Below are 12,816 nucleotides of genomic sequence, written 5' to 3'. Positions count from 1 at the left end.
AAGCCTTCCATAGATCTCCCTCGGAGCTTTCTTCCCTCCCACACTGTTTGGAGGGCAGTAAGGAGCCTGTGGGTCCTTGCAGAGATGAAAGGGCAAGTAGAAATAAGATGGAGGAACTTGAAAGAGAGGAGGGGATAGCATTTTCTCTTGAGTAAGTAAAGGAAAAAGATCCTTGTATCTATACTTGTTGCAATTATTTAATTAGCATATCATAAGGACGACAACTGTGTCTATTATAGGCTGAGGGCAAAACGTGTGATTTAAAAATGATCAGATCTTGGCTGGATATGTTGGCTCACGCCTGTAATCCCAGCACTTTGGGAGGCCGAAGTGGGCAGATCACCTGAGGTCAGGAGTTTGAGAACAGCCTGGTCAACATGGTGAAACCTCATCTCTACTGAAAATACAAAACTTAGCCTAATGTGGTGGCACACACCTGTAATCCCAGCTACTTGGGAGACTGAGGCATAAGAATCACTTGAACCCAGAAGCAGAGGTTGCAGTGAGCCGAGATTGAGCCACTGCACTCCAGTGAAACCGTGTCTCAAAATAAATAAATAAATAAATAAAAATAATAAATAATAAAAATGATCAGACCTTGTTTGATCTGTGCAATGCCTCTTCAGCAGACTTTCGATCACAGGCACCAGCATACCATGGCTTGCAGAGAATGTCAGCTTCCTGTGAAATGGAGGGCACTGGTCAGCATGAGGTGGTCCCTACTCACCTCTAATTTCTGTGTACTAGAAACCAAGACTCATTTGCATTATTAAGACAGGCCTCTACATTTGGACCAATAATTTTAAGATCAGTTTTATTTTTCCTTTGATCAAACACAAGGATTATACTATCAACTTGTTTTTTGTATTTTTTTTTTCATTTGGACTTAACTAGGTTCCTGAACTATTTCTTTCTTTCTCCTAAATAAGTAATAAACTCCCTTTCCATTGTGCTCTTACTGCTCTGAGTGCTCTTACTTTGTGGAGTGCTTTACAATTTCCAAAGTATATTTATAAATATTATCTTATTTGATTCTTGCAAGAAAGGACATATGCCTTCTTTGAAAGCAAGAAGGACACATGCTATTATCTGTATTTTACATTTTTATATGTATTTTTATGGAAACGTAGAAAGACTTTCCTAAGGGCACACAGAGTCCTTTCTCTGTCTCTTTTTAAACTGTGCTGTTTTATATATGATTTAATATCATAAGCCTCCACAGATCTATTTGGAGGAAATTACAAAGTTTAATAAAATCTGTGTGAGAGGAAGAACAATGAAAACATATTTCCTTGATAGTTTTGAGGAAACATTAACTGAAGCAATATTTTAATCATTGAAAACAGCAACAACAACTGGGTATTCTGTCCCTATTAGCAAATGACAGTTCACATAATGATGTAACATAGAGTTTCTGTTCTCAAGGTTCACTCCAAATGCCCTCTTCTCAGAAGACATGCTTTTTCCTGCAGTTTCCTGGTAACAATTTAGTGACATCAAGAGTTCGTTTCATACCTGTTCTGAAATAGTGGACTTAGATGAAAAGCTGGGTAGGTGCCCATCCACAGTTGGGCTTCCCCCTTCTGTAAATCCTGAAAGGGATCAGAAAAGTCCTTCAATTAATCTTCATGTTTCTTGAACTCTTTCTATGCCTATACCCTAACACTGTGCTAAGTGCTGTGGGGGACACATGCCCCCCAAAATATCCTTAAAGTAATGGTTCCAAAAGTATGGTCCAAGGACCCCTGGAAATCCTGACAATCCTTTCAGGAGCTTCAAGAGGTCTTTTCTTTTCCAGCTACCTATCACTGTGAAACCTGGTTTTCTTCATGTAGTTCCACCAGAAAAACTTCGCAACAGATTGAATGTAGATAGAGAGATAAGAAACCAGCAGTCTCTGTTATATTGCAGTAACATACATTAAAGAGATTTACAAAATGTAAACTAATGCCACTCTTTCTTCTAAATTGTTTTTGTTTGGAAAATATAGTATTTTTCATAAAACCATGTTATTTATGTTAACATGTAATGAGTTTAATATTATTTTTAAATGGATTAATACATATTATAAATGTCTCGGTTTTAATTCTTAAAATACTAGGTGCCAATAAAAACATGTAAACCAAAGCTCTTCAGGTCTACAATGATTTTAAGAGGGTTAAAGTGATTCCAAGGCCAAAATGTCTGAGAATTGCTGTCTTCAGGTATCAACTCCCTCAAAGAGTTTATAGTCTAAATGTAGAAACTTGAAATACAGAAAATACTTATCTACATTCATTCATTCATTCATTCAGTTTCTCTGCCATGGCTCAAAGGCATTGGGGATATATAGCAGTTAATAAAACAGCAAAATGCCCTGCTCTCCTGGAACTTAAGTTTTAATGGATTAAGATGGGCAATAAAGACATAAGTAAAAATAGACATAGAATATTAGAGGGTCATAAATGCCATGGAGAAAAATAAATCAGGAAAGGAAGACCTCACTGAGGGAACACTTGGATAAGATCTGCAGGTGGAGAGGGTGGAGGCAGTGAACATCCCAGGAGAGAATGTCCTGGGTAGAGGGAGCCATGAACACAAAGCCCTGAGGAATAGCAAGGGCGCCACTGTGCCTGGAGTACAGTGAGAAAAGCGGAGAAGAATAAGAAATGCAGTCAGACAGAAGGCAATGAGGGGACCAGATTTATAGGACCTGGTGGACCCTTCACATGACTCAAGAGCTATACTGAACATGGTAAGGGAAGCTTTTGGAGGTTTTTGAACAGGGAGTAACATGATCTGCCTGTCTTTTAACAGGGTCATTCTGGCTGCTGGGCTGGAAACAGAGGGTGGCAAGAGCAGAGTGGGGGAGGCCGGTTGGGTGTTTTTGCAGGAGATGACAGTAGCTTGGACAGATCACAGCAGTGGAAGGAGTGAAAGTGGTTGGATTCTGGATCCATTATGAAGGACTAGCTGGAAGGCGAGTGAAGAAAGCAAGTGAGAAGTCAGGGGCGATTCTAGGGTTTTTGACAAGAGTTATCCTTTACTAAGATGGGGAGGTCTGCAGGAAAAAGAGTTCTTGAAGAACTCAGTGCTTCAGATAATAGCGCCCTGGGTGTTCAGAGAAGGCAGCCACCATTGTTAAGAGGAGGAGGCAGTGAGGGCTTGGCAGCCCCAACAAAGATGGGCCAAAAGGAAAGTTGTATTCTGTTAGGAGGGGAACGGTCCTCCCAGGTATGAGCAGCAAAGGTGAGTGAGTGAATAGACTTTCCCAAGATGCACAGTGCAGTGCAGTTGATGGTTTCTGCAGTTCTGGCACTTGGAAGAGTACCCATGGCTAATATTTTCTGACACCTGAATGTGCCAGGCCTGTTCTGTTTTCAACATGTGCGCATCTCGTCCTTTCACCAGCTCTTTGTGGAAAGAGCTGTTATGCCCATTTTACAGAAGAGGCCTTCTCAGACCACGCTGTCTACAGCAGCCCTCCCTTCCTCCTTGCTGTGTGTGTATTTTTCTTTATAGCAATTTAGTATGTACCCGATATATTATTTGTGTGTTTATTTTTACTGTGTCTCCTTCAGTAGAATACAAACTTCATGAAGACAGGGTCTTTGTTTCATTCATCCTTTATCTCATGTGCCTAGAACAGTGCTTGGCACACGGCATATGGTCACTAACAACTGAATGAATAACTTGGGTTGAAAAACGATAAAAGGTATAATAAAACTTTTTAAATAAGGAAAAATAAATTTCTGTAGCCAAATCATTTTCACTTTGTGTTGTCAGAGTTAAAAAAAAAAAAAAAAAAACTAGTGAAGGTGAAGGTTTCATTTATTTAAGATGAATATTATTAAAATCTAAAAAGCCAATTTATATTTAGTAAAAAAATGCATATAAATTTTTTGCATGTGGACAATTACTGTTTATTTAAATGGATTTAAGCTCGATTATTTTGGAATATATCCCAAATTACCTACTTAAGGCAGAGTTTTTTCTTCTGTCTTTCCCACATTGAGTTGAAGGCAAATTAAGGTTTGAGCAGTTACTTTCTGTGAGCCTTGGATATTATTGAATTATCCAATTCCTACATTTTTAGGGTGATGTTTGCCTTGGGAAAATTATCCAGGTATTTGCCACATCCTCTTTTTAGGGTACCTTTTGTAGAAATATTTTGTGACCTTTAAAATGCATTTTAGACGTAGGTTAAATGAGTATTATTTGTTTAGAGCCAAGCACTATACCTAGTGTTCTGCATATGTTGTTTTGCTTAATCTTATTATTTTGAAAACAGCTGTATTGTTTTTGCAAAAAAAAAAAAAAAAGTTAAAAAAGGATGCATGACCAGTAAAATATTAAATCGCTACTAAAAAAAAGTAAAAATTGCCTCAAATATATTTACTTTTCAAAGCAACTCTGTGAAATAAACATTCTTGGCCCCATTTTACAGGTAAGGAAGCAAGCGGGAGAAGATGCCAGGAGAATGCAGCTGCAAGCAACAGTGCTGTGTTAGCACATAGGCCTGTCAGACTCTAAGCTCCAGCCTCGACCACTCTGACACAGTACATGACTTCGTTGTACTTACTTGGCAGAGGTACGGGTTTTTGATGGATTTGTCTGCAAGGAAGAATTTCAGATAATTAAAGGACAAAGCACAATGTAAGTAGGATTGACTTTTTGTTTACACTGTTGATGCCATGAATGGGCACATCACAAAGAAATCAGTACAAATGGCCAATAAAATATATCTCGAGATAGAAGAGGCATCAGAACCTTAAAGACAAGTAAGACTCGACTGGGTGCAGTGGCTCATGCCTGTGGTCCCCACACTTTGGGAGGCCGAGGAGGGCAGATCATGAAGTCAGGAGATTGAGACCATCCTGGCTAACATGGCGAAATGCTGTATCTATTAAAAGTACAAAAAATTAGCCCCGTGTGGTGTTGTGCGCCTGTAGTCCCAGATATTCCGGAGACTGAGGCAGTAGAATTGCTTGAACCCGGGAGGCAGAAGTTACAGTGAGCCGAGATCTTGCCACTGTACTCCAGCCTGTGTGACAGTGAGACTTCGTCTCAAAAAAAAAAAAAAAAAAAAAAAAAAAAAAAGATAGGTAAGACTCTTCCTGTTTTGAAAAAGGAGGAAATCTTGACTAAAGTATTTTAGTCAAGTTCAATAATTAACCCAATTAGTAGGTCTCTGCAACTCTATATAGTTATTTTAGAGTTGCTTAACACTTTTTAACATGCAATGGCAAAACAATGAAATGTTGGATCTTTACCTAGCACTACAAATCAGTGTCACTGTGCAGTGAAACAATGCACATGTTAACTCCTGCAACAAGAGGAAACTGATCTTTAAAGGAAAGGATTCTTACTTCTGGGCAGGAGGAAACACTGGTGACTGCACAGCTTCTTGTCTATGACTTGACCCTCGGTGGCGTTCAGCAGGTATAGGTTTTTCTAGATCAGGAAAATTATCACATTAGGATTAGAGCGAAATGTCTGTCCTCATCCCAAAACCCAGCAACATCAGCCGAGAAGAACAAAATTTGATCAGAAGTCTTCCCAGGAACACGTCTTTTACTGGGATGCCATGGATCCGTGCACTTGCCAGTCCGCTGATGCGGTTGTGCTATTAGGACCAGGACTTCCTCCCAGCAGTGTTACAAGTACATCCTACTGCCTCTGCGTTCATCCACTGGCAACGTACGTAGAGACTGAACCCGTGGGCCCTGAAACTTTTAAGTGCATGAGTATAGGTGGAAGCCAGAAGATGAGAACATTTTAGCAACCCTCTAAACAGCTCACCCTTTACTTTCCATGTGGCCTCCACACAGGTGGAGACAACACCCTGGTGAGTCTTATTAGTCATAAGACGTGGTTCAAGCAGCGTATGACTGATAAGAGGCACACTACTGAGTTCGTAAATGATCTCTTTTTGCAAAGTTAATTGGATCAAATTCAAGGTTATCCCTATAATAATGTTAATCTCACTTGCATTTCACTGTGTTTTCCTGAGCAGAAGAGGAAAGGGTGGGAAATGGGCATAAACCTGAAGTGTAAGACATTTATGTTGAAGCGCATAGTGAGCTCTACTCCTGAACCATTAATAAATGTGATCGCAAATTATTTTAATACTTAACTCTCCCTCAAATTTGTCCTTGGGGGGAGGGGTGTGTTAAAATCTTGGTATGTCCATGTGTGAGCCTCTGCATGGAAGAAAAGCTGAGAACTACAGGAACCCAAAAGAAATAAAAGTAGTAAGAACCCAAAGATTCAAATAAATGGTAAGAAAGACGTCAGGGTTTCTTACCATTCAGTGGTGCAGTAAAGCTTGGAAACCTTAAACCTCTGAAGATTGTATTTTGAATTTGTGGAAAGTTACTTCAAACCTGTGTTAGATGTTTTGCTCATGACTTTAAAACTTGGTAATTTCAGAAGGAGAAACAACAAACACCTTAGGTCTTGCCAGCCTATAAACTTTGACCACACCTACTTTGCCTCCACTATCCTCAAGGATTCCTTCACAGGCTAAAAGAGGCCACTCCCTCACTTTGCATTTGGATGGCAATTGCCTATGCTCTGAAACAAATAAAAAGGAGGCTGCCAGGCTCTTTTGTAACTGGGGGGCCTTTGAGAATGAGGACACCTAAGCATCAGGGGACGGGCCATGAGTCCCCCTTTTCTCCTGGGTTTTGGAGGCTCCTGTAGCCATGAAGTCTGCACAGGGTTGTACTTACTTCCTACAGAAGCTCAGAGCCCCTGAGGTTACTCCACGACCCGGACTCAGCAGGTCTGAGAAGCTGCAAGGACTGGAAGGACAGAAAAGGCAAAAGCCTCAAAGGGAAGGCAGAAGAAAGCAATATGGCAGAAAAGGGGTGATGCCTCAGAAACAGCCTGGGGAAGCAAGATGTGGGAGACGGGATGAAAAAGCCTAATGACATCATTAAAGCAGAGAGGTGAGTTGTAGTGCACACTCAGAAAAGATGTACTGTCTATCATCAGAGAAATGAGAGTGCTTTATGTAGATACACACACATCAACTTAGGGAAGGGGGAGAATACTCACTACGTTCTTAACCTTGGGTATCTTCAAGTATGGAATTAAACTGGTGCAGGGCATGAACTTCTATATAAAGTTTTAAGTATTAATATTATAGATGATTCTTCTATTTTTTTCCAATAATTTCCAAACAAAAAAAATTTTTTTAACATGGCAAAGCTCTAAAAACATATGTAGGATTTTTGAGTGATGACAAAGGAAGGAATTCTAGCTTACTCAGGAGGCTGAGGCAGAAAGACAGCTTGAGCCCAGGACTTTGAGGCTGCAGTGAGCTATAACTGTGTACCACTGCACTCTAGTCTGGGAGACAGAGTGAGACCCTAACAACAACAACAACAAAAAAACAAAACAAGGAAGAAAAGCAATTGAATATATACTAAGAAGACAGACATTTGAACTTTGGAAACATTATCTTGAAAACTTAGCAAAAGCAGCCAGGCGCAGTGGCTCACACCTGTAATCCCAGCACTTTGGGAGGCTGAGGTGGGCAGATCATGAGGTCAGGAGTTCGAGACCAGCCTGGCCAATATGGCGAAACCCCGCCTCTACCAAAAATGCAAAAATTAGCCGGGCATGGTGGCACACACCTGTAGTCCCAGCTACGTGGGAGACTGAGGCAGGAGACTTGCTTGAACCCGGGAGGTGGAGGTTGCAGTGAGCCAAGATTATGCCACTGCACTCCAGCCTGTGTGACAGAGCAATACTCTGTTTCAAAAAACAAAAACAAACAAACAAACAAAAAGAAACTTAGCAAAAAAACTTGTTCAAATAAACAGTTTTTAAATCTTTGTTACGTTAACTAAGCTATTAGCTCTACCACATGTGAATGGCTCTACATTAGTTTTCACATCTATGTAAGATCCTAGCACTATTTCCTGGCAAGTCATACCTGTCTGCCAACAGGCAGGATTTTGCGTGTATTCTGTAGCCTACTCTAAAGACGCTAAGGTTCTGAGCTAGTTTTGCTATTCACTGCTCATTGCAAAAACATTTTGTTTAGAAAATTGAGTTTCATGTTTACAGTTGCCCCCAAAATAATGTAATAAATGTGTATATACAACTCCTTAATTAAAATAATTTTTAGAGGACGTGCTCATCCTCCGAAATAATAGATTTTACCTTCACAAACCCTTGAAGCATTCTGTTGAGAGGCAACTGGAGTCTATGTAAAAGAAAAAAAAAGGCAAGAATTTTTAACATAGCAGAATGCGGAAATAAACATCAGAGCAATATTATTAAAATAAATATTTGGGGAGAACTTTGATGCATTGCTATTCTTTCGATCACAACAATTACAAACCCACAGTCCCTCGCCCAACCTTTGCATTAAGCAACAAGTAGCCGGAAGTGTCATATGAAGGAGCAAAGTTGCTGTGGTGCAGAAACCTCCTTGCTTTGTCAACAGGGTTGATGGATACCATGACCTGCAAACAGTTTGCCACACAGTAGCCCTTATGCGGCAGGCATCTGGTATCTGCTTTCGTCTCATGGACCCACCTTCTGTGTGTTTGCTGAATGACAGGAAATGTCAGGCTTCACAGTAGGTACAAGGTCCAGGTGGGCTTCCTTACAAAGTGATGTGGCCCAGGTTCACCATGCTCTGGCCAAAATCTGAGTTTAGTGAGCCTACATGTGCTTGATACGCAATGGTCTACCATTAGCTGCGGTGGGGGTAGACACAGGGGCTTCCCGTGCAGAGGGCAGGGAGCCTGGCTGCCCCTCTGATCTGCTGCGCACACTCAGTGAAGCTACTGGGGTCAAGTGAGGATGAGCTCCCCCTATGCAGCATCCTCCCCGGCTACCTGAGGATTCAAAGCTTCTCTTGGACAGCTTGGGCAGCAACTTCAGTTGCTAAGATTGCCGTGTTCACCATAGCTGGGAGCATTTTCAACTTTAAATAAATGGATAAGAATAAACACTGCAGTAAAGATGAAGCACTTTTTAAATGCAAAATTAACTTACTGTCTTCAGTGGTGTCAGTTTTTTCCTGGGGAATAAAAAGAGATGAGCTTTGTTAAAAGATAACGAAGACAAAATGGAGCTACTTACCATTATTTTAGTCTGAAATGTAAGCTAGAGTTATGAAAGCAATACGAGTGTGTAGAAGACTACCCTTGCAGGGTGGAGAGGGATGGAAGTGAGATTTAGTTATGATCCTCCTAGGCTCAGACGGAGTCTGCTGACAGATGGGGAAGAGGTCAACTGGGGATAAAGTAGGGCACCAGTTGCCAGGGAATTGGCAGAACTGCACTCTTGCACCAGTTCTACTAATTACTCGGTGGGTGACCTTGGGCCTTTTTCTCTTGGCTGTGAGGCAAGGCCGAGCTTTAGATTCCTCACCTGTCAATTGAGGACCAGATCAGTGTTTTCAGTGTTTCTGTGGTGCTCCCCTCTTCCGAAACAGCTCCCTGTGGGGGTTACTGCCTAGGGCGGAGGGCAGTCCAGCAGGTGAGGTTGTAGTGCACTTGCCTGCTCCAGCTTCCTCCCTGCCTCTAGGGACTATTCTCCACTGGTCTTCTGTGCAGGCTTTCATTCAGAGAGATCCCAGACCAAAACAAGTGAAAACCCCTGATTTGTGGTCCTGAAGGTGCTTACCTGCACTAACATTCTAGTTCAAAATGATTCAGATGCTGAAGCCTCTGAAAGTTGGGGTGTCTTGTGGAACACTGTAAGTCAATGAACTCAAGATTCCAATAGAGACTACAGTTGGTAAGGTTTTATGCTCCTTTTCTGTGTTTTAAATTTCTTAATTTAAAAACCCTCACCATGTCTCTCTCTCTCTTTCTCTCTCTCTCTTGCTTTGTTTTTGGCTGAGAGCTAAAGTGGGGGGGAAGAACACTAACAATTCCTGAGCACCTGTAAGATGCCTGGCACTGGATTAGGCTCTTCACATGTTATTTAAACCTTAAAGTGACATTTTAAGATGAGGAAACTGAGGCTCAGAGAGACGAAGTCACTTGCCCAGAGTGATGCACCTGAACTAAGAGAGATGTGTGCAGAGTCTTGGTTAATAAACCTTCGACATTTAGGCTTTCTTTGGTTTACACGGAGGCAGAAATAAGATTAGAGCCATGCAGGCCAGCTTCAGACGTATTTAAATTTGCTTTCAAATAACATACTGTAACATACTTTTCAAACAGCATAATTTTACAGGGTGATGTTTGTAATATTAACACAATTACAATCCTCACCTGACCTTTTACAAAGCCCTTCTAAATTCGATAAGAAAGAATGATCGTCACTTTAGAGAGGAACCTCAGTGGTATGGCTTTGATGGAGCGCCCTGTTATGAGCCGCGTGTGGTAGAATGTATCTACACATTTATTTACAGAAACCTGCTAGAGGCTCGGAAAATGAATCAGGTGCTGGAACTTCTGAAAGTTGGGGTATCTTGTGGAACACTATAAGTTAATGAACTCAATATTTAACTAAAATTTCTCAGGAGGAAATACTCTTAGATTTATTTATTTATTTATTTATTTATGATGGAGTCTTGGTCAGGGCAGTCGTGCCATTTCAGCTCACTGTAACCTCCACCTCCCAGGTTCCAGTGATCCTCCTGCCTCAGCCTCCCAAGTAGCTGGGATTGCAGGTGTGCACTACCATGCCTGGTTAATTTTTGTATTTTTAGTAGAGATGGGGTTTCGCCATATTGGCCAGGCTGGTTTTGAACTCCTGGCCTCAGTGCTCTGCCTGCCTCAGCCTCCCAAAGTGTTGGGATTATAGGTGTGAGCCACCATGCCTGGCTCATTTGATATTAGCAGGGTTCCTTACTCTTGGTCCAAGTTGCAGCCTGCCATGGGGTGGAGACCTTCTAATGAAGTCAACAGGGCACTGGGGTATCCTATCCCCACTCCCTAGATCTCAATAGCTGCTTCCTGCAACAGGTACTTACCCTACCCGTGGCAACGGGGATGGTGCAGCTGGTAAAGGTGACTTGGTTTCCCAGGCCCCACTGTTTCGACCTGCACAAACATATACACTGCTCAGTCCCCAAGTCCTGAACCAGGGGCTTATGGTCACAGTGAGGCTGGCCTTTCTGGCAGGCTCAGAAATATTCACACATATTATGTTGCTTTCACTTAAGCACATACATATAGTTATATTGAAGCTATTAAGGAAAACTTGTGGGCAAAGGAGATGATACATTTACAAAATGTCAGTTTATAAGCTCAGAGCTGGGATGTGGATTAGGGACTCCACCTTACCATTCCTAAAGGACCTTCTCCTTACCCATCCTCCCAACCCCTGCCCCATGGGGCAAGTCCTGAGCCCACTGCTTCTGAGGGCCCAATGAGGACCCCTACAGAGGTCCTTCAGGAGGGAGCCAACAGTTCACACCTGCATCTGTGCACACTGCACAAATGTGCATGGCAGAGAAGCCCAGAGACAGAGGATACAACCCTTCACTCCTGACACGGACCTCAGACACTGCTCCTTTATAAGCACATTTAAATATAGAAAATGCCTCTAACTTCACATTTGGAGGATATTTACTCATTCGTCTCTGAGTTCTCAGGGCCTTTGCCCACAGATTTTCCTTAATAGACAAATTGAGACAAGTGCAGGCTGCTGTCCAAACCTCATCTTCTCAAGTCATGGAGGGACCTGAAGGGTCTTGTCCCCTGCACCCAGCCTCCCTTCCTGTTCCTGAAGATAGAAGCCAGATAATCCTTAGGAGGGAGGCAGTGAGAGAGAGGCAGATGGGTCTTTACTGTGGGACAGAGGGCAGGGCCAGCGGGAAGAGATCAGAGCCAAGCCAGTCCCCTCAGCATCCCCTAGCTGCCTCAGCCAAATATGCTCACCTTCTTGAACACCATTGCTCAGTGAGACCAAGGCGGATCTTCATTAATTCAACTGAACTGAATAAGTATTTTGTTAAGAACTTACTACATGTATAAGTCCACAATTTCTTTCTTTCTTTTTGATACAGGGTCTCGTTCTGTCACCCAGACTGGAGTGCAGTGGGATGATCACAGCTTACTGGAGGCTTCAAACTCCTGGATTCAAATGATCCTCCCCACTCAGCCTCCTGAATAGCTGGGTCTACAGGTGCATACCACCACATCTGGCTAATTTTTTTGTTGATACGGGATTTCTTCATGTTGCCCAGGCTGATCTTGAACTCCTGGACTCAAGCGATCCACCTGCCTTGGCCTCCCAAAGTGCTGGGATTATAGGCATGAGCCACTGTGCCCAGCCTACAATTCCTAATGGACTTATAGGGAATACTCTGCATGTACAGGCTGGACCTGCTGCCCTCAGTCTGAATGTCTTAGTTTATGAGGTGGAACACAGATAAGCATGCACTGAAGTAATGATCCATTACCAAGGATTATTGAGGACTTGGTACATGTGAAACACATGAAGGCACCGTGTTAGGGGCAGAGGAAGAGGTGAAGAAGGAGACGTAGGCCTCTGCCCTCTCAGAATTTATAACAGGGAAGTTACATGCACTCCCCTATCATCTCATCCAAACACAAACAAGAAAAAGAAAAGGCCTCAAAAAGTATTGAAATAGAGATCATGTAGGTTACTGGACAGAGGCCCCCAGGCTTCTACTCAGAGCCCACTGACTCTTTCCCTAAACCCTCATGGGTGGGAGCAACAGCAAAGAGTGGGTGCTGTGGATTCTACACGGCGGCCAGCACCCTGGGAAGCAATGCCCAATTCATTACAGCTCTGACTTCCATGGTACCTGAACTGGGTCTGAGTTTTTGAAACATTTTGGAAAAGAGACTGCATTTGGAATGCTTACATTTCTTGTGACAACATGAAGAC

General features: G+C 42.3%; 2 protein-coding genes across 3 annotated transcripts in view; one reads left to right on the top strand and one right to left on the bottom strand.

Moving 5' to 3' along the window:
• Positions 1-4,870, top strand: part of ZNF518A (zinc finger protein 518A) — a 66,567-nt gene extending 61,697 nt beyond the window's left edge. Inside the window, exon 6 of the transcript XR_001817620.2 lies at positions 4,427-4,870. The gene's annotated coding sequence lies outside the window, so the exon portion shown is untranslated. The remainder of the gene's footprint in view (positions 1-4,426) is intronic.
• The window catches only part of BLNK (B cell linker), a 70,161-nt gene that overhangs the window by 6,724 nt on the left and 50,621 nt on the right, over positions 1-12,816 (bottom strand). For both annotated transcript variants that reach the window (XM_017502832.2, XM_037729369.1), the window contains exons 9-15: positions 10,931-11,000; positions 8,998-9,022; positions 8,155-8,197; positions 5,349-5,433; positions 4,562-4,593; positions 1,516-1,592; positions 598-681 (exon numbers count right to left, since the gene is read on the bottom strand). In XM_017502832.2, the coding sequence (XP_017358321.1) occupies positions 598-681; positions 1,516-1,592; positions 4,562-4,593; positions 5,349-5,433; positions 8,155-8,197; positions 8,998-9,022; positions 10,931-11,000 (416 nt within the window). The remainder of the gene's footprint in view (positions 1-597; positions 682-1,515; positions 1,593-4,561; positions 4,594-5,348; positions 5,434-8,154; positions 8,198-8,997; positions 9,023-10,930; positions 11,001-12,816) is intronic.

This window comes from Cebus imitator, unplaced genomic scaffold, assembly GCF_001604975.1.
Source record: "Cebus imitator isolate Cc_AM_T3 unplaced genomic scaffold, Cebus_imitator-1.0 Scaffold299, whole genome shotgun sequence".
In the NCBI taxonomy this organism is placed as follows: domain Eukaryota; kingdom Metazoa; phylum Chordata; class Mammalia; order Primates; family Cebidae; genus Cebus; species Cebus imitator.
The sequence above is the reverse complement of the archived record's forward strand: the minus strand, read 5'-3'. Positions and strand labels throughout refer to the sequence as shown.